The sequence below is a fragment of the Euprymna scolopes genome, chromosome 6 (assembly GCF_053919585.1).
Source record: "Euprymna scolopes isolate OS-2025 chromosome 6, ASM5391958v1, whole genome shotgun sequence".
NCBI lineage: Eukaryota > Metazoa > Mollusca > Cephalopoda > Sepiida > Sepiolidae > Euprymna > Euprymna scolopes.
In genome coordinates this window covers 109,133,446-109,161,311 of record NC_136487.1, presented here as the reverse complement: position 1 = coordinate 109,161,311, position 27,866 = coordinate 109,133,446, and the positions used below count along the sequence as shown (strand labels likewise).

At 29.5% G+C, this 27,866-nt stretch overlaps 1 protein-coding gene across 1 annotated transcript in view; it reads left to right on the top strand.

Annotated features, from left to right (window-relative positions):
• Positions 1 to 27,866, top strand: part of LOC145277853 (salivary peroxidase/catechol oxidase-like) — a 119,982-nt gene that overhangs the window by 49,959 nt on the left and 42,157 nt on the right. The window contains exons 2-3 of the mRNA XM_080129800.1: positions 3,556 to 3,710; positions 20,446 to 20,563. Of these exons, the coding sequence (XP_079985926.1) occupies positions 3,556 to 3,710; positions 20,446 to 20,563 (273 nt within the window). The remainder of the gene's footprint in view (positions 1 to 3,555; positions 3,711 to 20,445; positions 20,564 to 27,866) is intronic.

Here is a 27,866-nt window from a genome sequence, read left to right as displayed (position 1 = left end):
GCTAAAAAACGAAAATGAGGAGGGCGACTTGTAACAAGGGAGGTAACTATCTCCTGAAAACTTTGAAAATCTTAGGCCAATTTAGCAAAACTCATTTTTCGCTAATTGTCTTAGAAAGTTGTTTTCATTAATAATTGTCTACCTTATCATTTTTCGTAATTTTTAGATATGTTCATTACAGCAACATGGAAAATAAATAGATACCATTGGTTTGACTTAAAATTCAATATTTCGATTTTCGAATTTTGCTCTAATAATGAAGTTCTCAAAATTTTTCTCATCCAGAAATAATGTTTTTGTTGACTTAACAAATCTATGATTAACATACGGATTTTCTAAAACTGATTTTAATAAAAACGTTACAAGTATTAAGGTTTTTATTCTTCGACATTTATTAAAGATTTTCGTGAATAAATCATAAAATAAAGCAATAAAACCAAACTCTAATCTGGATTATCTATTTTCGCAAGTTTAAAAATTTGATTAAATCAAAGTAAATTTTAAATGGAAGTGAAGTAGCATAGTGGAAATTACCAAGAATTAACGATTGCTATGTTTTAATGAGTGAAGTATTTATCTTTTACAAAAAAAAAAAAGTAAACAAAATTGTTTTATTTATTTGTTTACAAACAGTTATCCTCATCTTTATAGTTGTTGTTATTTAACCACGTTTCAGCCAACTCATCCTCTGGCCTTCTTTAGGTGATTAACGACAACAGGATAGAAATGCTGAGTCTCATAACTGTATCCCCAGTAATTACTACCTTCCATAGTTGTTGTCTCACCACGTTTTGATCAACCAATCCTCTGCTTTTGGTAGGACTGAAACCGCTATTTTCAAACAATGCTTACCTATAATCATAGAGACTCAACATTTCTATCCACTGCATCAAGGGACCCGAAGGGGCGATCACGGTTGGAATTTTTAGTCTTATGAATCCTAGTTTTCGTTCTTATCTGGTCGTCCATTGTCAGATATATGAATTGTGACATAGGTTATGACTTAGTTTTGTTTAGTACATGAATTGTAGGCCCCGTAATCTGCACGAATTATTCATCTCAAATGATTCCAATGAAAAAATAAAACGTCACTATAGAGATTTATTTCAATTTTTTTTTTCTTTATCTTAAAAAAATTGGATAAATAAAAGTTTTTCTTTCATGATATAGAATGAGACCGGTACCCTTCGGACCATATTGGGCATCCTAAGACACAGTAAACTTTTTTTCCATTAAAAAATAATAAAAGAATGATTAAGATTGCTTTTGTAATTACCTTTTTCTTTAAAAATAATTGTTCTTTTATGGCAATATCTTCTTTATAAGATCTGTTGGAGATAACCCAGCAAAGTGATTAATTATTAAGAAAAATTCAAAAATAAGAGCGTTATACTTATTTATATATGCATTACAGAAGATCAGAACAATATTAGAGCCGATGGTTTCAAAATAATTAATTACATATTTACTTCTTTCTTAGCACACTGCTTTCTGACTGCTTTACTCTCTACATCTATAAAGATGTGTTTGATTTTATTCATATCTCAAAATAAATTATTGGTAATTGCAGAATTACCTCTCTTCTGCCGCCTATTTTAAATCTTTTGGACGGTTTAGTTCGATATTTACTTTCGCCTGTCTTATCTTCTCTTATATCGAACTCTTCAAAATATAAACGTGAAAAAAAAATCGGCAAGGTAGAACACATCGGACCTTCACTTCTTTATATGAACTACTAATCACACGTTTTAGATTCTTTAAACATTGAACATAATATTGATTTTTATTAATTCCACGGAAGGACTTTCTTGTATCCCAATGAATGACATACTGATTCTGAAGCACGAATGATCGCCGGGTTGTATTTTTGTGATTGCTAGTAAATCCTCATGGAACATATGTAAGATTAATATTTTTTAATGCTTCTTATCCCGAAATTTGATTTGATCTACACACTATTATAATCTTTGAGTATATATATATATATATATATATATATATATATATATATATATATATAAGTTTGACTCATGCCCAGGTAATCGACATCTAAAATTTCAAGTGCTTATACCCAAAATTGGGAGGAGTTTGGTAGAGTCTGAAAAGATTAACTCTTTCAACTTTGGCCTCTTGGCAGACAATTGTTTCCCCTTTAACTGATTAAAAAGCTTGCTGCATGTTTGAATACCCTTTATGTAGAATTTCAAATGTTTAGACCCAAAATTTGCTGAATAGTTTACTAGAGATCGCAAAGGTCAAATCTTTTGTATTTTGACCCCTTGGTAGCCAAATTTTCGGCCAAAAGTCGATTAAAAAGCTTGCCCTTTGTCTGAATACACTTTATATAAAATTTCAAATGTTTAGACCAAAAATTGGCTGAGAGATCAATTTTTTTTACTTTGACTCCAATTTTGACCTTTAACATTTATTGTTTTGGGCTCAAATCCAATTAAAAAGTTTGATCCATGTCCAAGGAACCTACATCTAAAATTTCAAATGTTTAGACCCGAAATTGGCAGAGGAGTTTGGTAGAGTTTTCAAAGGTCAAATTGTTGAACTTTGACCCTTTGACAGCCAAATTTCTGGCCGAAAACTGATTAAAAATATTTTCCCAAATCTTGAGTCTGTAGACTCAAAATTGAGTAATTTGGTAGAGAAATGTACACATACAGACGGACACACAGACAATTTCACTTATATATATATATATATATATATATATATATATATATATATGTATATATATATATACTAGCAGGCCATTCGATGTTGCCCAGTTGTAAAATACGCATAGATATATTTTAATTCATGCAGATTTCGAATTTGTTATAACAGAGTCAATTCTCTATTGATTATTATATTGTAACCAATATAAAGTAATGATTTCCAAAGTTATAAAAAAAACATGACTAGTACATAAGCTAAAATCGAAACTAAAACTTTTAGCGCTCCAGTCTAAGTCGTTATTTAGCTCGCCAGCGTCGTTACCATTTGAACTATTGACAGATAGATATGAAAGGTTAAAAATTAAGCGACTTCAAGCTTTGAATGCTTTTTTTGTGTGTGTGTGTGTGTGTGTGTGCGTGTGTGTGTGTGTGTGTGTGTGCGCGCGCGCGCCAAAAGTAACAGCTTTATTCGACTAACTCCTTCCAAGGTCAACATTTTTTTTTCAATTTTGACCCCTTAATAGCTACTTTTATCGGCTAAAAACAAAACTGAAATTCTCCCACAGGTTCATCCACTGTAACCTCTTGATGTTCCAAATATAGGCTTTTAGCTGTAAAAGATTTTCTTGGACTTTTAAATGTAAATCTAATTTTCATATTTTGTCAAATGTATTTATTATAACTATAATAAATAAATATATACATTTATTTAATTGTAAAGATTGAATCATTCAAAATATTTGTCTTTTTCTGTCAAAGTTTGTATGGCGGCCATGTTGGATTTTGAAATAGTTACCGGTATTTTTAAACTGGATACGAAAGCACAATAACAAAAGCTAATATTTTGTTAATATTATAAGTGATGCTGATACCTTTTTCCTCACAACAGTTTGGCTGTTTGGCTGGGAGTCTTCCTTCTGGCCCGTTTTGCTTCTGGACTTACTGTTGATTGGAAGAGCCTCCAGCATTTACTATCGGAAGCTGAATCGGACGCCGAAACAACTGCATCAGAACTACGCCGGTTGATTGATTTTGTGTCTTTTCGTAAGTATCAGATTCCTCTTTGTTCTTGCTGGACTGTAATGGATTAACCTATTGCCATAATACACGCATTACTTATTGTTCTGTTCTTATTTTGTTAATACTAAAATATATTTCCATCTGTTATTTTAAATTTGTAAACATTTTTGCATGTTTGCTGTCTTTCAATTAATGGTGAGAATATCACTGAAAGTCATTATAAACAACACACATTAATGATACAGATAGTTGTTTGGCTGTTATGCATATGTATATGTGAGCAGAAATAAAAGTAGGAAAGGACGACTGTGTGTGGGTGGGGCGCTTGTTACTGTTCACTGTCATGGCCACTGGATTCAGCTTCGAAATCAAATTCAAATACAATCTGATCTGTTGTGGTCATTTATGCATTAATACTCTTGCCTTCTTGCCATGCGTATCATCTAAGCTGGGTTAAGCCTGCTTCCAAGTGGGAGGTTTAAGGGTGATTCGTTATATGGACCAGTGTGCTAGCAGACTGAATAGTTAGACTACTAGGTGTACAATGATGAGCTAACTCACTCTAATTGGCTATAAGTTATGGAGATAAATTACAAATTGGATTACTTAAAAAAAAAGCGTGTATCTGTTGTGAAGAATTCACCTAGACTCAACACTGACTTCAAACAATTAGTTAATTAAAAAAATAAAAAAATTAGTGTTGTGTACAATTTAATTATTAGAATTAAAACGCACGTTCGAAAATAATATTTTGTGGATTATTTTAGTTTTTTTTTTTTTTTTTCAATACGTTTTTACTTTTGTTTATCCCAAAGAAAGCACAAGGTATGTTGCCACTAGAGCGTAAGGGACTGCTTTGATAGAGGCCAGAGTCATAGAGGCAGTCTAGATAGGGAGTTGGGCAGCAAAATATTTGCTCACATTATAAGTAAATTTCTACATGTCAGTAGTCTTAAAAAAAAAGGCATGTAGTTAAAGGAAAGAAGTCTAGCGTAGAAAATCTCTCCGCATATATGAACTCCAAAGATGTTCTTACTATTCAGGGGAGGACATTAAAATTCAGAGGATACAAATACAGTTAGTTCATCGGAGCATATTCCGTTCAAGTAGTTATAAAAGAAGCACGAAGATGCAACATCGCAATAATGTGGCAGGGGCTGGAAGATGAAGATAATGCAGGACATATTAGGCTAGAAATTATTTTGTTTTGCCCCTTGTCCAAGAGAATGAATATAGTAAGGGTAAGGGCATCAACTCAAATGTTGCAACAATACTCCATGCATAACCGAATGCTGTCTTTATAGGATATTGAAAGGTGTGAAAGTTTTCTAATGTTTAGTTAAAAATTTCCATTCTTTATATTCTTTTTATTAAAGCAAACTTTTTATGTTAACATTCAGTGGTAATTTATAACTTTTTTTCATAGAACATTTACGTTCAAAGTTAACATTCAGTGGTAATTGATAACTTTTTTTCATAGAACATTTACGTTAAAAGTTAACATTCAATCATAATTTATAACTTTTTTTATAGAACATTTACGTTCAATGTTACCATTCAGTGGTAATTTATGACTTTTTTTTATAGAACATTTACGTGCAATGTTACCATTCAATGGTAATTTATAACTTTTTTTTATATAACATTTATGTTCAATGTTACAATTCAATGGTTATTTATGACTTTTTTTCATAGAACATTTACGTTCAATGTTAACATTCAATGGTCATTTATAACTTTTTTTCAAAAAAGATTTACGTTCAATGTTAACATTCAGTGGCAATTTTATAACTTTTTTTCATAGAACATTTACGTTCATTTTAATCATTCAATGGTAATTTATATTTTTTTTCATAGGACATTTACGTTCAATGTTAGCATTCAATGGTAATTTATAACTTTTTTTCATAAAACATTTACGTTCAATGTTATCATTCAGTGGTAATTGATAACTTTTTTTCATAGAAAATTTACGTTTAATGTTACCATTCATTGGTAATTTATAACTTTTTTTTCAAAAAATATTTACGGTCAATGTTAACATTCAATGGTAATTCATAACTTTTTCCATCAGACATTTACGTTCAATGTAAACATTCGATGGTAATTTATCACTTTTTTCATAGAACATTTACGTTCAATGTTACCATTCAGTGGTAATTTATAACTTTTTTTTCATAAAACATTTACGTTCAATGTTAAAATTGAATGGAAATTTATAACTTTTTTCATAGAAAATTTGCGTTCAATGTTACCATTCAGTGGTAATTTAAATTTTTTTCATAGAACATTTACGTTCAATGTCAACATTCAGTTGTAATTTATCATTTTATTTCATAAAACATTTACGTTCAATGTTACCATTCAGTGGTAATTCATATTTTTTTTTCATAGAACATTTACGTTCATTTTAATCATTCAATGGTTATTTATAGCTTTTTTCATAGAAAATTAACGTTCAATGTTAACATTCAGTGGTAATTTATTACTTTTTTTAAAAACATTTACGTTCAATGTTAACATTCAATGGTATTTTATCATTATTTTTTTTCATAGAAAATTTACATTCAATGTTACCATTCTTTGGTAATTTATAACTTTTTTCTCATAAAACATTTACGTTCAATGTTAACATTCAATGGTAATTTATAACTTTTTTTCATAGAACATTTACGTTCAATGTTACCATTCAATGGTTATTTATAACTTTTTTTCATAGAACATTTACGTTCAATGTTAACATTCAATGGTAATTTAAAAATTTTTTCAAAGAACATTTACGTTCAATGTAAAGAGTCAGTGGTAATTTATAACATTTTTCATAAAACATTTACGTTCAATATTACAATTCAGTGGTAATTTATAACTTGTTTTTTCATAGAACATTTACGTTCAATTTTATCATTCAATGATAATTTATAACTTTTTTCATAAAACATTTACGTTCAATGTTACCATTCAGTGGTAATCTATATTTTTTTCATTGAACATTGACATTCATTTTAATCATTCAATGGTAATTTATATCTTTTTTCATAGAACATTTACGTTCAATGTTAACATTCAATGTTAATATATCGCTTTTTTCATAGAAGATTTACGCCTAATGTTACCATACATTGGTAATTTATAACTTTTTTTATAGAACATTTACGTTAAAAGTTAACATTCAATCGTAATTTATAACTTTTTTTTCATAGAACATTTACGTTCAATGTTAACATTCAATTGTAATTTTTAACTTTTTTAATAGAAAATTTCGTTTAATGTTACCATTGAATGGTAATTTATAACTTTTTTCATAAAACATTTACGTTCACTGTTAACATTCAATGGTAATTTATAACTTTTTTTCATAGAACATTTACGTGCAATGTTACCATTCAGTGGTAATTTATAACATTTTTCATAAAACATTTACGTTCAATATTAATATTCAGTGGTAATTTATAACTTTTTTCATAAAACATTTGCATTCAATGTTACCATTCAGTGGTAATTTATAACTTTATTTTTATAGAACATTTACGTTCAATGTAAATATTCAGTGGTAATTTATAACTTTTTTATCATAGAACCTTCACGGTCAATGTTATCATTCAATGGTAATTTATATCTTGTTTTCATAGAACATTTACGTCCAATGTTACGCTGCATTGGTAATTTATAACTTTTTTCATAAAACATTTGCATTCAATGTTACCATTCAGTGGTAATTTATAACTTTATTTTTATAGAACATTTACGTTCAATGTAAATATTCAGTGGTAATTTATAACTTTTTTATCATAGAACCTTCACGGTCAATGTTATCATTCAATGGTAATTTATATCTTGTTTTCATAGAACATTTACGTCCAATGTTACGCTGCATTGGTAATTTATAACTTTTTTCATAGAACATTTACGTTCAATGTTAAAATTCAATGGTAATTTATAATTTTTTTTATAGAACATTTACGTTTAATGTTAACATTGAATGGTAATTTATTACTTTTTTCATGAAACATTTACGTTCAATGTTATCATTCAGTGGTAATTTATAACATTTTTCATAAAACATTTACGTTCAATATTACCATTCAGTAGTAATTTATAACTGTTTTCCAATGAATGGTAGTTTATAACTTTTTCCTAAAACATTTACGTTCAATGTTTCCATTCCGTGGCAATTTATTTTTTTTCATAGAACATTTACGTCTAATGTAAACATGCAGTGGTAATTTATAACTTTTTTTTCATAGAACATTTACGTTCAATATTACCATTCAATGGTAATTCATAACTTGCCTTCATAGAACATTTACGCTCAATGTTATCATTCAATGGTAATTTATAACATTTTACATAAAACAGTTACGTTTAATATTACAATTTAGTGGTAATTTATAACTTTTTTATCATAGAAGCTGTACGTCCAATGTTAACATTTAATGGTAATTTATAACTTTTTCATTCAGTGGTAATTTATAACCTTTTTTTCATAGAACATTTACGTTAAAAGTTAACATTCAATCGTAATTTATAACTTTTTTCATAGAACATTTACGTTCAATGTTAACATTCAATTGTAATTTTTTACTTTTTTTCAATAGAAAATTTACGTTTAATGTTACCATTGAATGGTAATTTACAACTTTTTTCATAAAACATTTACGTTCACTGTTAACATTCAATGGTAATTTATAACTTTTTTTCATAGAACATTTAATTGCAATGTTACCATTCAGTGGTAATTTATAACATTTTTCATAAACATTTACGTTCAATATTAATATTCAGTGATAATTTATAACTTTTTTCATAAAACATTTACATTCAATGTTTCCATTCAGTGGTAATTTATAACTTTATTTTTATAGAACATTTACGTTCAATGTTAATATTCAGTGGTAATTGATAACTTTTTTCATAGAACCTTTACGTTCAATGTTACCATTTAATGGTAATTTATAACTTTCTTTCATAGAACATTTACGTCCAAGAGTAATTTATAACATTTTACATAAATTCAATGGTAATTTATAACATTTTACATAAAACAGTTACGTTCAATATAACAATTCAGTGGTAATTTATAACTTTTTTATCATAGAACCTTTACGATCAATGTTATAATTCAATGGTAATTTATATCTTGTTTTCATAGAACATTTACGTCCAATGTTAACATTCAATGGTAATTTATAACTTTTTCATAAAATATTTACGTTCAATGTTACCATTCAGTTGTAATTTATAACTTTTTTTCATAGAACATTTACGTTCAAAGTTAACATTCAGTGGTAATTTATAACTTTTTTTATAAAATATTTACGTTCACTGTTACCATTCAGTGGTAATTAATAACTTTTTTTCATAGAATATTTACGTTCAATGTTAACATTCAGTGGTAATTTATAACATTTATCATGAAACATTTGTATTCAATGTAAACATTCCGTGGTAATTTATAACTATTTTTTCATAGAACATTTACTTTCAATGTAAACATGCAATTGTAATTTATAACTTCTTTCATAGAAGATTTACGTTCAATGTTAACATTCAGTGGTAATTTATAACTTTTTTCATAGAACATTTACGTTTAATGTTACCATTATCTGGTAATTTATAACTTTTTTTCATAAAACATTTACGGTCAATGTTAACATTCAATGGTAATTTATAACTTTTTTTCATAGAACATTTACGTTCAATGTTACCATTCAGTGATAATTTATAACTTTTGTTCATAAAACATTTACGTTCAATGTTAACATTCAATGGTAATTTATGACTTTTTTCATAGAAAATTTGCGTTCAATGTTATCATTCAGTGGTAATTTATATTTTTTTTCATAGAACATTTACGTTCAATATTAACATTCAGTTATCATTTATCATTTTCTTTCATAAAACACTTACGTTCAATGTTACCATTCAGTGGTAATTTATAGCTTTTTTTCATAGAACATTTACGTACATTTTAAACATTCAATGGTAATTTATAACTTTTTTACATAGAAAATTTACGTTCAATGTTAACATTCAATGGTAATTTATCATTATTTTTTTTCATAGAACATTTACGTGCAATGTTACCATTCTTTGGTAATTTATAGCTTTTTTTCATAGAACATTTACGTTCAATGTTACAATTCAATGATAATTTATAACTTTTTCATAGAACCTTTATGTTCAATGTTACAATTCAATGGTAATTTATAACTTTTTTTCATAGAGCATTTACGTTCAAGTTTAACATTCAATTGTAAATTATAACATTTTTTTCATAGAAAATTTACGTTAAATGTTTCCATTTAATGGTAATTTATAACTTTTTTCATAGAACATTTACGTTCAATGTTGACATTCAATGGTAATTTTTAACTTTTTTTCATAGAACATTTACGTTCAATGTTACCATTCAGTGGTAATTTATAACATTTTTCATAAAACATTTACGGTCAATGTTAACATTCAGTGGTAATTTATAACTTTTTTCATAGAAAATTTACGTTCAATGTTATCATTCAATGGTAATTTATTACTTTTTTCATAAAATATTTACGTTCAATGTTACCATTCAGTGGTAATTTATAACTTTTCTTCACAGAACATTTACGTTCAATGTTAACATTCAATGGTAGTTTATAACTTTTTTCATTAAACATTTATGTTCAATGTTACCATTCCGTGGTAATTTATAACTTTTTTTCATAGAACATTTACGGTCAATGTTACCATTCAGTGGCAATTCATAACTTTTTTTCATAGAACATTTACGTTCAATGTTAATATTCAGTGGTAATTTATAATTTTTTTTCATAGAACATTTACGTTCAATGTTATCATTCAGTGGTAATTTATAACTTTTTTTCATAGAACATTTACGTTCAATATTAACATTCAGTGGTATTTTTCATAGAAGATTTACGTTCAATGTTTATATTAAGTGGTAATTTATAACTTGTTCTTTCATAGAACATTTACGTTCAATGTTAACATTCAATGGTAATTTATAACATTTTACATAAAACATTTACGTTCAATGATAACATTCAATGGTAATTTATAACTTTTTTTTCATAGAACATTTACGTTCAATGTTACCATTCAGTGGTAATTTATAACTTTTTTTTCATAGAACATTTACGTTCAATATTAGCATTCAATGGTAATTTATAACTTTTTTTCCATAAAATATTTGCGTTCAATGTTAACATTCAATGGTAATTTATAACTTGTTTTTTCATAGAACATTTACGTTCAATGTTACCATTCAGTAGTAATTCATAACTTTTTTTCATAAGACATTTACGTTAAAAGTTAACATTCAATGGTAATTTATCACTTTTTTTCATAGAACATTTACGTTAAAAGTTAACATTCAATGGTAATTTATAACTTTTGTCATAGAACATTTACGCTAAAACTTAACATTCAATGGTAATTTATATATTTCTGTCATAGAACATTTACCTTCAATGTTTCCATTCAGTGGTAAATTATAACTTTTTTCATAGAACATTTACGTTCAATGTTAACATTCAATGGTAATTGTTAACTTTTTTTTCATAGAACATTTACGTTCAATGTTAGAGTTTTCATAAAAACTTCTTGTCATGTTACATCCCCCCACATACAGTTTATTGATTATAAGCTTCATCAATCATCTTTATTTTATCTTTATCTTAGTTTCTCTTCTGGACTCATGTTCTATTTCCTCTTCTCTATTGAATTCTTCTAATCATGCTGTTGTTGATGTTCAGGTTAATTTTGATGTGAAGTCTTTAATTGATCGTCCCTTCCATAGAAAGACATTTAACTGCAGGAAATCTTCATATATGACATTCCATGCGGGTCCTATATTTCAGAATGATGTCTCTAGGGAGAAATTTACACTTTCATTCCTAATGGTAAGTTTTAAACCAAACCCCATTCGTCTTGTTGATTTTCATATATTTGCGATTTATCCTATCGAATCTATTACTTTAATTAGTTGGGATAATTCGGAGGCTTCTTAGTTAATCATACAGAAGAGCTAGCAAAACCTGCAAGAGAGCAATCTCTGGGGCAAAATCTTACTATTTCCAAAGAATTCGTGACTATTTATCTTAAAGGGTTGGTTCTCATGATTTTTGGAAATATACAATAATGTTATTAATAGTGATAAGTCTGCTATTCCTCCTCATTTTAATGGTCTTTCATTATTTATTCCATCCTCTAGATTATTTCATCTTTTAAGTATTGCTCGTCTTTTTGCTGACAATTCTTCTCTTGATGCTTTTGGTGCTGTTCTAATTGATTTTCCTTCGAAAACTGATCACTTTCTTAACTCCATCATTATCACTCTGGAGATGGTTGCTAGGGTTCTTTCTGATATTGACCAGTCTAAGACTTCTGGTTCTGATTCAATTCCTATTGTCATTCTTAAATGCTGCTGAATTTTCTTTTATCCTCTCGAAATTATTCCATCCTGTCTTATTCCTGTTTCCTTTCTTGAGGGAAAGAATCATCTATTATCTCTATCTTAAAAAGTACTGGTGATCGTTGTGATTCAACTAAATACCATTCTGTTAGTCTTTTCTCTGTTATTAGCAAAGTTTTTGAAAGGTTGATCAACGGCAAAGAGGATAAGAATAAACGAGAAAGAGAAGTATCAAGGTATCTGTACTGTTACGAATTCACAAGAACCTTCATAAAAAAGCTTAGTATAAAAACTATTTCTTGCCATATCTTTTACCTAAGTATATTTCTGAAAATGATGATTCCAACTAAATAACTAAAGTCGAAATTGCTTATGATCTCTGTTTCTTCCTCCTCTTGAATAGTATAAATGAAGGTTAGGAATATCGTAGACCAGTGGTTCCAAAACGGTTCGGTGCCTCATATGATTGCAAGTCAAGAAAATGGCACGTGCGATTGGAAGATTCAAAGACAATCAGGATTTAATGGCATCATAAAAATATTCACAGGTGGCGGCATTGTTTTATACTTTACTAACTGTCACTATATGGTGTTGCTCAGGATTAAAAGATAAAAATTACTGACTTTGATTAATTTCATTTATTAATTAATTTTTTTTATAGAAATTGTTAACAAGGTATTTCTATTATTTTACTCAATTGTATCTTTAAAGAAAAATAATCGATTAAGAGTAAATGAAATATAACACTGTATCATTACTGTGGGGTCGAGAAGCGCGCACACACACATACACACACAGGCACGTGTGAAGTCTTATTATTTTAGTAATGTATATTAATATATTGATTTTTGAATTGTTTTTAATTTGACAGATCTAACTAAAAGACTCTATTAAAAAACTGAATTGAAAAACTCATAATAATTGTATATGATTATTTCCCTTTAATTATTAAAAGTAGACAGTAATTAAAAAAAGACAATGCATTGTAGTAGCAGAAGAGAAAATAGCTAAGAAAATTTATGCATTCAAGACATTTTTAATGCAAACAGTTTAATGCATTTTAAGATAACGAAGCTGAATGTTAAATAATAGTGTTATGAATTTTTCTCAACCCCCGTCGTCGCCAAACAATAAAAGAAAGATATAAATAGTAGCAATATCTCCTGAAAGTGAAATAACTAAACCATGTAAAACTCTATAAATCTAAAGAAGAAGAAGAAGAAGAAGAAGAAGAAGAAGAAGAAGTTTTTTTAGTAAGGAAATCATTATATATTTGTTATGTAAAATAAAACAAACGTTTTAAATGACAATTGAGTCTCACTGCATCCTTATGAATATAACCATCATATAAATAATAGAATATGAGTAGGAAAATACTTTATATACTTTATGATTTGCAGTTAATTTTAAAAAGTAAATAGTTTATGTTGAAAAATATGATTTTTTCTCAAACCATACACTGATAAAGAATTATAGACAGTTCTTTTTATCAATTTCATAAATGGTTCAGACCAGAATCAAAAAAGGTCCAAACCTAAAATATTTCCTAGCCGGTATTAGTGTTTCCTTAAACAAAATAAAACGACTTACATACTTTTAGTGTAAAGAACATGCTACAATGATAAAAAGAAAGAGACTAATAGTTAAAATCGAATATTAGTTTATTAGAGTCAATGCTATATGTATTTAAAGTCAAAAGTCCAACGATCATGTTATAAAGTACTTGTATTTGATGTTATGTATCGACACTGCAGTTTTGTTTTTATCAATGTTTTATATAAATGATTTTTAATCTCTATCTCCATATATAATAAAGTACAGTAGTTTTGCAACAACAGATGGCACATACAAATTTATCATGTCTAGACTATTAGCCCCTATCTTATGTAACTTTAGAACGACATTTTAGACACATTTAGTCATTATGATAAAGTCCTACATTTCATTCTAGGAGCAACACCAACACAATTGCGACCATCTTTAGAGGAAGTAGTTCTTATTTTGCCCTCTAAATATCAAGTCCTACAACCGCCTTATGGGAAGAAATATACACATTATACATATATTGTGCTTGCACCCTTCAGAACTGGATCATAACCTTATAATAATCTTTCCTTTTTCCAGTTTAAAAAATTCTCCCCAAACTAATTTCGCTCATTCTGATTGGCTGAGCTCTGTATATTCCTATATTCCAGATAAACGGCATTTACATGTTAAACAAACGCTAACGTATATTTCAAATATGGCGTCGCAATGATACATATTTTCCCCTCTGAGTTTATTGCTGCATTCTTTTTTCTTATATTATACCAACAAAACACACCGGATTTTTATTAAATAAAATCAAATATATTGATCCTTTTCTTTTTTTCCGTGAACTTCCGCTATTTACGTTGACTGCTATATGGGAGAATTTAGGTAGTTGACAAACAAACGGACACAGAAATATGCAAAAAATAAAGAACGGAATGTGGGAACAGTGACCGCGAAAGAAAGAAAGAGAGAGAGAGAGAGAGAGAGAGAGAGAGAGAGAAAGAGAAATAGAGAGGAAATAATAACTTTTATAGATTTCTTTTCACGCCAAAAAATAAATTATTTTACTGTCCTCTCTCTCTCCCTCTCTCTCTCTCTCTCTCTCTCTCTCTCTCTTTCAGATTTCTTTTATACCGTAAAAAACAGAGAGAGAGAGAGAGAGAGAGAGAGAGAGAGAGAGAGAGAGAGAGAGTGTGTGTGTGTGTGTGTGTGTGTGTGTGTGTGTGTGTGTGTGTGTGTGTGTGTGTGAGAGAGAGAGAGAGGGGGGAGACAAAGAGAGAGAGAGAGGGGGGGAGAGTTGGGAAGAATATATATATGTATATATATATATATATATATATATATATATATATATATATATATATATATATATAGCTCTCCCACACACTCTCTCTCTCTCTCTCTCTCTATATATATATATATATATATATATATATATACACATATATATACATATATATATATATATATATATATATATATATATCCCCACTATAGAGAGAGAGAGAGAGAGAGAGAGAGAGAGATGGGAAAATAGATCTCCATCTCTATATGTATATAATATTTTGATTGCAAAAATTCCCCTCTGCAACAACAAATGCCACATACAAATTCAATACATCTACTCTGAGAGCCACTATCTTCTGTAGCTTACGACGACCATTTTTACCACATTCACTCGGGATAATAAAATGCAACACTACATCCGGTGAGCAACACTATCACAATCGCCACATCTATAAAGGAAGAAGTTCCTGTTTTTCAATCTCAATGTTTAGTTCTCCCACCGCTACCAGTTGAGACCGGGTCAAATTCTATATTTTCTGACGATTTTGTTCTTGCACTGCCATATATTAGTTATTATTATATATGTGTACATAACATAATCTTTCCATTTCCCGATTCAAAAATAATAAATTCTCCTTTCTCAAATTCCGCCCATTTTGATTTGTTGATAGCTGACTATTGCATATTCTGGAATCTACTTCTACAATAAATAAACAAATGCTGGTATATCTTTCTACAGAAGAAAATCGTGCTAAAAAACTAACTAAATAAAATATTTTAACCGTTGTACTCTACAGATTAGAATTGTGCTGAAACAAAAATTAAATAATATATTTAATTAATATATTCAATATGTTTAATTTTGTTGTTTTTTTAGCGACGCCAATCGGTTAATATAACCGATTGGCGTCGCTAAAAAAACAACAAAATTAAACATATTAACCGATTAGCGTCGCTAATAAAAACAACTAAATTGAACATATTAACCGATTGTCGGCTCACTCTACAGATTACAATCGTGCTGAACAAAAAAAAACAACAAAATTAAACATAATAATCGATTAGCGTCGCTCTATACAGAAGATAATAACTTTTTTTTTGTGGGTAAATTTTTACATTAGCTCCACAATTTTCTTTAACATGATGACTTTTATGGGTGCTCCACTATGCTGATTACGAAAATCTCATTTTAAATTGGCAGAGACAAGTACTTTGCAATAGTTCAGGGTGTCTATTCCAAAAGCCGTTCTTAACGTGGGGTGGTTGAGATTGTTTATTCCAAAAGATGTTCTAAACATGGGGAGGTTGGGGGTGTCTATTCCGAAAGCCGTTCTTAACATGAGGAGGTTGGCAGTGGGCCACCAACAACAACTGTACTTTAACTTTTTTACGAGTGGGGGGGGCGTCAGCCGGGCAACGCCAGTCAACAGATCCTGCTAGTATTAAATATTTCTATTCAGCAAAATATTTGATGTGTCAAAAATAAAATATTTGGTGTATCAGAGAAAAGATTTTGTGAACCATTGCCTTATGGCAATAAATGCTTATAAGTAATGTAATTATTATTTAGTCAACACCTACACTACAGAATTTATATGGAGGGCAAAAGTTTAATAAACATTCATTCAGATTTATAATTGACTAAATTGTATAGCTTTATACTTTCAGATAACTCACCGATCCTTACTCTTCATCTTACTAACAACTAATATCATCTTATCACATGTCTTTCATTAGTCAAACATTATCTTTGCTGCCATGCACTGCTGTTTGGATTTAAGAGCTGTAATCCCAAACCTTTGTTCTTTGTAAATTTGTTTTCTCTTAATGTTCATTGGTTGAAGTAGTTAACAAAGTTAACAAAATCGGATCCAATTAATTTATTCTCCCTACTTTCAATTAAAGGAGTGACATTAGAATTCGGGTATATATTAGAGCCTCAGGTTTCTAGATCAGTCATGTTAAACTCAGGATCCTCTGAGGGTCACGTGGATTAATTTTGCTGCCATGACGTTCTCATGCGACTAATTGAAGTAGTTTTATAAAATATTTTCTGTTACTTATAAATAGAATAAATCTACAAATCATTTTTTACAATCATTTGTTTTTGATTTTTGCATTAAAAATTACAGTAAACTTCATTTAAATTTGAATTCATAATAGTTAGAAAAACGTGAAATTTGGATCACATCCACAGATTTATTCGTGTCTATTCTGCTTTTGAATTCGACAAAATCTAGAATAGTGTTTTTAAGTATAAAGAGATGTCATGAAGCAATAAAAAAAAACATGGTAATTTTCATTGAATGACACGACACACGTTTATTCGATTTAAATAATAATAAAATAAAAACAGATATAATTTTGATTCTTAAATGGTGAAATAGCAGTGTGTTTGCTAAGAGTCGTATGCTGCCTTTAGATGTAAAATAAAGTGTAATAAACATGGGTTCGTCAATTACAAACTAAAAATTTCATGTTAAAAATAATACTGCAAAACTTATTTATGAATTTGCCAAAAATGTTTAAATTGACACGTTATCAATTAGCTTAAGTACTTTATTTATTTTTTGGAAGAGTTTCGTAAAAAAAAAGGGGAGACAATTCAAATTTTGATGATTTCCTGTTGAGTAATTTCTCTGAAAACTATTAATTTCACTTTCGCAAATAAAGTTATTGAAAAAAAGAAAGAAAACAACTGCAAACATTTCAAAATATTCTAATTTGACTATTGCATTTTACACATAAATAACTGTATTTTCTTAAAATAATTTCTTGGTTTATCACAAATTCAAAGAAGTTACTCTTGAAACTGATCGGTCTATACTGAGGGACAAAACACTTATTTTTATCCTTTAAAAACAATTGAACAATTTTGTAAGAATAGGAGCTAATTTCAGTTGCAATCTCTGGAGCACAATGACTTAAATGTCTGAATATGTTGCTTTGTTGGCATCGAGATTCTTGATTAGTTTGGCAACATTTCGGACAGGATGTCGCTTAGAGATTTTGGGGGAAATTTTGGGGTCAAGTGGCCCTGGTCACAAAAGGTGAAATTTGATGCAAAGTTCTTTATCAGATTCTGAGGAGATCTCTTTAAGTCCATTTATGATGGTTGGAATAGATGCCCTACATCTGCTTACAACCCTGTGTGTTATTCTCCCAAACTCACAAGAACATAGACTCTGCTCATCAATTCTGGGGGTAACAGATTGGATATAGTATTATTTCACATTTTGTTGTATAACCTTCTTAGTAATGATTTCTGCGTGGCGGCACACTCAGGGTGGACTGTTTGATCTCTGTTGGATGCTTTTAGGATATAAAACTGCCAATATTAATGATTAACCAATCAGATATATCGGAAGCGACAGACGATTTTTTTTTTTTTTTTTTTTTACTAAAAATGGCATACTGGGCATTTTAGATATGAAGGATCTGAAGCTGTCCCAATCTTCCTGAAGATTTGACCTTAATTGAAACAACTGAGTGAACTGATGGTCGCAATGGAGATAAAACAGTAGGTGTGCACTGTTAGGAAAAGATCAAGAATGCTTGCAAAACATCCGTCACGTAAATGTTTGATTTGACTAAATAAAATTAATCACACCCTGCTAGACTCAAATCACTAACCGTTTGATTAACAGCCAAACGAGAGAGAGAGAGAAAAGTGGGGGGAGACGAAACTGGGTAACTCAGAATGCATAATTGTCGAACTTTCTGTTTGTTGCTCTCTCTCTCTCTCTCTCTCTCTCTCTCTCTCTCTCTCTCTCTCTCTTATTAACGCTTAGTAAACTAAGAAAAAAAAGATGGCGTCTATACGAAATGTGAAGGTGGGAGAGTAATATTGAAATGGTGCTGTTCGCAAACTGTGCCCTATTAAATGGTTTCCGCTGTATCGAGAGGTAGAGCAACAGTAGGTGCATCAGAATTTTGGAGGAATGTTTGACACCCCTAGCACGAAACTGCGAATAAAATATAAAAACTTTTAATTTCTCTTTTAAAAGTGGGTTGTTTATTTTCTTTATGGAATATACTCCCAAAATAAACTATTAAAGTTGCATAAAAAATAATAGAAATATTATTTAAAAAAAAAAAACAGTGTTTACAAAGTGCCGGCGCGCTTCCATGTAGCCATTTTTTTACGTAATGAAATCAATTGAATTTTACGAGTTAAATATTTTTCAATTTTTAAACTTTAAAATCCTATCAAAATTTTTCTATTGGTTCAATTTTTACGATATTTTCAGGGTCAATGTGAAATTTTATGCTCTTTCCAGTAAATCGAATATAATATTTTAGACAAACGTTTTTACCCCCCCCCCATTTTGAAATGTCTATTTAAATTTAAATAATTAATTAATGTACCAAAGTTTTATATATCACAAATTGAAGATAAAAGACCAATAAATAATATATTGTAAATTAAAACAAAAAAAAGAAGTGTTTTTAGTCTAAAGTGTAAAACCTTATTTTTTAAAAACTGCGTTGATTTTTTTTTAATTGGAAGCCTATATTCTATGTCCAGTAAGTAATGGACGATAACAACAATTTTTTTTCTATTTCATTCAATATTTTCTTTTTTTAGATATTTGAAAAACAAAATTTCACTCGACAAAAAAGAATGAAACTATAATAAATCTTATGAGTAAAATTTGACTATTTTTAAACTATGGGAACACATATTTCTTCAGATACGAGGCTACACGCCTAATGCGAACGTGTTGGTTTTTATGTCCTTTTGTTCATTCGTAGTTCAAAACAAAGAGTAAGATTACTTCCGGTTTTTCGAAAAATGCTTCCATGATAGCGCGTTTTTCAAATAGTTTAAAAAATTGTTTTATTTAAAAAATAAATGGAAATTAAATATAATTATGGCTAAATTCTTAAAAATGAAGAATGGAACTACACATTGAATTGTTTTTTTTTTTTAGGTAAGTGATTTTTTTTTATTTATATCGAAAGAAGAAAAATTTCGTTGGTTTTCTTCAAATCTTTTTTAAAGAAAGCCGATTTAAAAAAACAAATATTGCATAATTTGCTATTAAACCTGTTATCTTTTACAATTTTAGTCTTTGCTCCTTTAATAGAAAAAAAATTAGTGTTTGAATTACATTTTTCAAGTAGTTATAAGCTTGTAAAAATAGGAGGTCGAATTATTCAATTTTTTTTCACGCATTCTTAAAATCGGTTTCTGACACTGCTAGAGCAGCAGTGTATATGAAATAGGGAAAGAAGAGATCTCACGCTTTCTTTAGTCATGAGAAAATGAAAATCAAACAGTGAACAGGATAAAATGTAACAATTTAAGAAATAGATAAAAAAGGACATATTTTTAATAACACGGACCAATATGTGCACTATTTCACTAATGAGAAATATTTCTATATCTATATTTTCTTATGAAATTTATCAAACACTAATTTAGGGGGACTGGCTTTAGTTTACATATTAGATAAAATAATAAATAATCACATAAAAGTGAGTTTCATTTTGTTACATATTTTCATTTGTTGGATTTTTCAGATTTGAGCGAAATACGACTGAACAGTCACGATACTGTCAATTCGGCTTCTGAAGAATCTGCTGAAATTTCTAAGAGTGGAATCTTATACGTTGAAACTGCCAAGGAAGTGGTCGGCAGGCAAGTATTTAGTTTTATTGTATTCAGAATTGGCACTAACCCCGCTCCGAACCTATAAATTAGAGGAGGAGAAGAAACGGTTTCAGCTGAGCTTTATTGGCCTCCTGAGTTTTATTTTCCGCCTCCTTAAAAAGAATTATACTTTTAACAATAAACTAAAGTAAAGCAAAAACACACTGGAGCATGCGTGCATTAATCTCGTCACGTGATTGTATGCCTGGCCAAATGAATACCGTTGTGAACTATGACGAGTTTAATTTCAATCGGATCAATTGTGGCCATAAAGAAACTAATGTAAAGATTAAAATAAAATGCAATTCCATAAGAACAGCTAGATAACCCAAAAAGTGTTAATTTGACATTAAGAAGCCAACTTATTTTACACTTTTTGAAAAATGCTACAAAATCTTTAAAAACTTTAACCGAAAATTTTAAAATGAAAAACAATGGTCACATTATTTTTATTTATTTATTTATTTTTTAATTTTTTTTTTTATCAAAAGCCCTTAATATTGATATTGGTTGGACTGCATTGAGTTATGTATTTATTTGCTGGAAATTAACAAAACAAAAATTAGGCACATTTGTGGAGGGTGAGTTCTATGGTCATCCTTATCACTGTAACTTTGGTTGGTCTATGCTAATCCTAGCTAGAGTTCTCATTCACCATAATACCACAAACATACTAGGGATTATCCTACTTAAGATTCCTAAATCAAATCGTTTTTTATGTCTACAAATGATGCAAAATATTTATTTATAATTACCAGGACCCGGGCACCGACGTTGCCCGGTGGAAGTATGCCCCCCCACATACACACACTACCTGTAAAAAACCCCCAAATAAACTACCATTGTTAGTGGGAGTTACTACCGGTCCAGTAAAATAGCGGGCACTGGCGCCTGTGAGCAAAATGAGTGTACCATGCCGAAGTAACAACATTAGTATATATAAGCCCATTCTTAACATGGGGATTTGATTAAGTATTGTGATTAATCTGTGCTTTCACTTAACGTGTCAGTAGATTCAAACAATGATTCTCATAGCCTTTAAATTTTTCCTTTTCACTTTGTCGTAATTTTTTCCGGCGATTATCATCGAGTACAGACTTAATTTTCAGATTAAAAAAGAAATTTAAGGTAGTATTTTTAATAATTGTAATAGTCGGGGAGTAATTTGTAATGATAATCTTCTAATAAATGGAACGCACACTTTTTTCCACGTCAGTTGAATGCTGCCCCTAGCCTTTAAATGTTTCCCTTTTCTGTTGGTAAGGTGTATACAATTTTTTCCAAGGTATTTTGGTAATGTAAAAGGTAAGTGTGTAACTTATAATAAGCACCATAGAAACATGAAAAAAAATTGGAAAAGAAAAATCTAAATGCTACTGGCAGCATTAACGACGGGAATAGCCAAAAAAGTTGGTGTTCACTGTAGTAGAACGTTATAATTCCAAATTTAAGCCTTTAAGCGTTGATAATCGCCCATAAAAATTACGAATAAGTAAAAAATAAAAAAAATAAATGGTAGGGGCAGCATTATTCAGGTCAACCAATTCTTTTTTTATATATATGATTTTTCAATCTTAAAGTTATGTGTGTTTGGAAGGTTTTAAAGGGGTAAATGTGTCCAATAACTGGCCCTACTTGGGTTGCCATACGCAAATAAATATTTGAAGCCAAATCTTTCAGAAAAAAGGCCATAAAAGGCCAAATTGATAACTATAGCCAGATTTTCACAAACAGAAAAGCCAAATTGGATAAGCAAATAGTGTGTGCGTAAATATATAAACATTTACATATTTTACACGTCATTATTGTTACATTTTGTGAGTGCTTGTGCAGATTGGTGATATTTTAAACCGACGCATTACATATATAATGACATTACATATATAATGACATTACATATATAATGACATTACATATATAATGACATTACATATATAATGACATTACATATATAATGACAAAAAAATGACAGAATTCTATTAAAATAAATATGTTGCAGAAATAAAATAGTTGGCCAAAAATGAGTTTGTTTTATTTTATGCAATAAACTTCCGCATTCTTTTGCTTCGGCATAAAAATATAAAAAACGCAAATATTTGGGAGCTAATCTCTTAAATTTAGTCCAGAATAATTATTAAATGAAATATGTTGCGTAAATGTTGGCCCTAAAAAGTTCGTTTTATTTCGTCCAATGAACTGCCATTTGTTTTTAGCTGTATAATAATAAAGAAAACGCAAATATTTGGGAGTTAACCTTTTCAATTTAGTCCTGAGTTAAGCATACGTCATTATAGTTATATTTTGTGTAGATATGTAATATAGTTATATTTTGTGTGTTTGTGTAGATATGTAATATAGTTATATTTTGTGTGTTTGTGTAGATATGCGATATAGTTATATTTTGTGTGTTTGTGTAGATATGTGATATAGTTATATTTTGTGTGTTTGTGTAGATATGTAATATAGTTATATTTTGTGTGTTTGTGTAGATATGTAATATAGTTATATTTTGTGTGTTTGTGTAGATATGTGATATAGTTATATTTTGTGTGTTTGTGTAGATATGTAATATAGTTATATTTTGTGTGTTTGTGTAGATATGCGATATAGTTATATTTTGTGTGTTTGTGTAGATATGTGATATAGTTATATTTTGTGTGTTTGTGTAGATATGCGATCTTTTAAACCAACACATTCCATACATATTTATATATTGAAAATTTTAGCTTCTAAACAATCGCGTGTGTTTTTAATACGATTTGTTCTGAAAAAAATACGGCATTTTATTAAAAGAAATGTGTTGTGGAAATAAAATAGTTGCCAAAAAAAGTTCTGTTTTATTTCGTTTAATAAAATTCCGCATTTTTGTTTTGGTATAAGAAAAAAAACTAAGCTAACCTCTTAATATTTATTTAAAAAATGTTGCGGAAACATAATCCTTGGCAAAAAATAAGTTCATTTTATTTCTTGATATTCCATAATATATATATATAATAAAAAAAAAAAACGCAAATATGTAGGAGCTAAGTTCCTCAATATATGAAATGTCTCGTTGTTGTTTTTTTTTTTAGGAAAAATCTTAATATGTAAACGTAAATTTTCGAGAGCTGAACTCTTCAATGTATAACAATGTAATACGTCGTTTTTAAGCATCACCAATGTACTTGTAGTGTGTTTAATGGTAAAAGAACTCGGTAGCATGGGATGTGTAAGTTTGTTGTTTTGATGAAGACGACGGCGTTGTCATTGTGGACGTCAACGACAAAGGAGATTCTTATAGTGGATAATGTGTTTTAAACTTTGTAAAAGAAGGCAAGTATATGGGTTATTTAACGTTCGTTTAATGATTTGCTCTCTTTTGTAATTTTCCATCTTACATGCCTGTAAGACCTATGCCGTAAATGAACTTGACTCTGGGCGTAATAATATGTAAGCATTCGTTTATGAAGTGAATAACTTGATTCCGGAATATGAGAATTGTCAGATCTCAGCCAATCAGTGTGGACGGACTTTGATGAGGAAGACTTTATTATTTATGACTCGGAAATTGGAAAGATTATGTTATATCTATGTATCTATAAGGCAGTTATGGTCGGTGTAATCACAAAATCTGTGGAACATGTAATATTCATGTCAGTAACAACTGATAGTGGCGGTAGGATTAAATATTTAGAGAGAAAAAATAGGGAAGATGGTGCGATTATGATGGTGTTGCTCGTAGGATGCAATGTAGCATTTTATTATCATGACTGAATGTAATAAAAATGGTGTTCGCAAGCTACATAAGATAGTGGCTATTAGCCTTGCTGTATTGAATTTGTATGTGGCATATGATGCTGCAAACCTACTATACTTTCGTCCGGAGGGGGGCGGAATTTTTGCAGTCATTTTATTATATATGGAGATATTACTATAATAAACTCATACCACATTGAGGCAACGTTGGTACATTGTGCATTAGTGTTTATATTTAATGCCTTGTAAAGGGAGATTTATTTTTTATACATTCAAATAAATAATAAATACTGTCTGTTTTTCAATTAGTCAGATTTTACACATGATGTTGTATATTATAGGGAATTATATTAACAGGGATGATATATTAAAACGTGTCATGTGTTATCTAGTGGATGTAAGATATTGTTCTTTTAACGGGCCGATAATAAACTTATAAATCGTATGTATGTTGTTTAGCCAGGAGGATATGATATTGACGTGTAAACTGAGTCATGTCGTATCAGACTCATCACACGGAATATTTTACAGTTCATATATAAGAAGAAGAATATATGCATCATGCCTTTTTTTCTTGAAGAATGCTTCTATCTTCCTGCTGCTCTGTGACGAACTATGAAACGACCAGCATCATCCAATTGTGACATCTGTTGTTATTTGTGAAACCACAAAACAATTTATATTTTTATAATATAGATTTATTACAGTTGTCTCAAATGGTTTTCACGGGATCTGCAGTTCGTCTACATTTTCTATTCTTACAGTCCGCTCCTAACTGTCTATCCACCCATGTCTAGATCGTCTGTCTGCTCTGGTGGTCAAATCTCAACTCTCTGAATCTCTCCAAAACTAACTACATCACATGTTCTCTAACGCCACCTCATTACGTGTCTCACACCAACCTAATCTCCTCATCTAGTTATTTGTTTATCCAAACCCAAAAATAATGTTTACATCTATTTTCTATTTTCACATTCCTTTTGCGATTCCACGTCAATCATTTCTTCCCCAATTTAATTATTTATTCTTCTAATCATAATAACTGATCCAGCGACCATCCGTCGCTCAAATCAATTAATAATAATACTAATAATAACAATTACAATAATAATAATGTTTTGACCCTCGGCCCTGCTTGCCACAGTTAACACAGATTATGATCACAGCGTAAAAGGGTCATAACATTACAATAATGCATCAAAGTTGGTACATTACTGTACACATGTAGTCTTTTTTCTTCTTTATTCATGTCATTTATTTATTTACATTATCCTCTTGTTCTCCTTCGCTCTTTTCTTATTTATTTACAAAATTGATTTAATCACGTCATCCTCTTACTCTTCTTCTCTTATGTTGATCTTATTATTGCACAACTTTTCTTCTTGCTTGCCCTTCCGGTGCTTATTTAGAATTGCACTTATTTACAAAAAACAAAAATACAGAGAAAATCTTTATGATGTACGTACTCCTTATGGAATGAAGATGTCATATTCCAAAAATCACGTAAATTGATCAAGCAGTTCTTTTACTAAGATAATGAAATTTTACGATTAACTGAGTTGCAGTGTTTTCATTGGCCACAATGAAATATATAAGGAAGACCACTCAATTCGAAGTATCTAGACCAAAATCAGTCATGTCCAATATAATTTAGTAGCAAAATCGCTAAAATTGTAAATTTTGTTTTGATTTACTTAGTTGAAAAAAAATCTATTTGATCAATTTACATAATTTTTTGAATATTACATTTTCGTTACGTGACAGTACATACTCCATAAAATTTTTTCTGTATTTCTTTTTTAATAAGTGTTATTCTGAATAAGGACTATCTTTTCTACCATTTAAAAGCTAAAATAATCAAATTCTGCCAAACTTCCACCATTATTATCAATCATCACTGTGTCATGCCTACATGACATTAATTTCCTCAAAAAGTCACTAATGGATAAAATAAGATAAGATAAATGATGATTCTTACTTTAAAAATAAAAACAAACAACAAAATAAAATTACTAGTGTTCTAGTATTATATCGATTTTATAAAATAATAATCTCCATATATAATATTTTGATTTGCTGGACCAAAGTACCATAGGTTTACAACAACAGATGCCATATACAAATTTATTATGTCTAGACTATTTACCACTATCTTATGTAACTTTAGAACGAAATTTTAGACACACATAGTCGTTATAATAAACGCCTACATTTCACCCTATAGAGAAATACCATCACAATCGCAACCATCTTTTTTCTAAGAAGAAAGAATTCCTATTTTCCCCTTACCGCCTCCAGTCAACACCGGGAGGAAATATACACATTATACATATATTGTGCTTGCACTCTTCATAACTGGATCATAACCTCATAGACATAAAATGATCTTTCCCTTTCCGATTCAAAAAATAATAAAGTCTCCTCAGACTAATTCTGTTCATTCTGATTGGCTGAGCTCTGACCATTCCTATATTCCAGATTAACAGTATTCGCATGCCAAATAAACGCTAATGTACCATCCAAATATGGCATCTCTATAATACCTATTTCCCTCTCTGAGTTCATTGCTGCGTTTTTTTTTTTCTTGTATTATGCCAAAAAATTACATAAAACCAAGTCCATTGGTCCTTTCCTTTTTTCTGAGAACTTCTGCTATTTACATTTACTGCTACACGGCAAAATTTAGGTAGATGACAAACACACAGACACAGAAACACGTAAAAAAATTAAACAACAAAATGTGGAACCAGTGACTGAGCAAAAGAGAGAGAGAGAGGGGGGGAAAGAGAGAGAGAGAGGAGAAAGTAAGATATATTTTCGGCATAAAAATAAATCTATTAAATGTGTTATTTCCTCTCTATCTCTCTCTCTATATATATATATATGTGTGCGTGTGTATATATACATATATATATATATATATATATATAAAGTGAAAGTGTCTGTATGTGTGTGTGTCTGTCTGTCTGTTTGTCTGTCTGTGTATATTTCCCTACATAATAACTCTGTCAATTTTAAGTCTACAGACTCGAAATTTGATATATAGGGTACTGAGATTTGGGAAAATCTTTGTAATTCGTTTTCGGACAGAAATTTGGCTGTTATGGGGTCAAAGTTCAACGATTTGATCTTTGAGATCTCTACCAAACTCTTCCACCAATTTTCGGTATAAACACTTGAAATTTTAGATATAGGTTCCTTGAACATGGATTTAACTTAATAATTTGATTTGAGCTCAAAACAATAAATGTTAAGGTATCATAATAGGGGTCAAAGTTTTGAAAAAGATTAACCTCTGCGATCTCAACCAAATTACTCAGACAAATTCTGGTTTAAACATTTGAAATTTTACATAAAGGGTATTCAGAGATAGGGCAAGCTTTTTAATCGGTTTGGGTCGAAAATTTGAGCTACCAATATATAAATGTATGTATGTATGTATGTATGTATGTCTGCCTAAAAGTTTCGACAGAGGCGACGGATTTTCACAAGATCAGTATCGTTTTGAAGCTTGATCCTTCGGACGAAAAATCACGAAAAATTTGCTAAAAACATT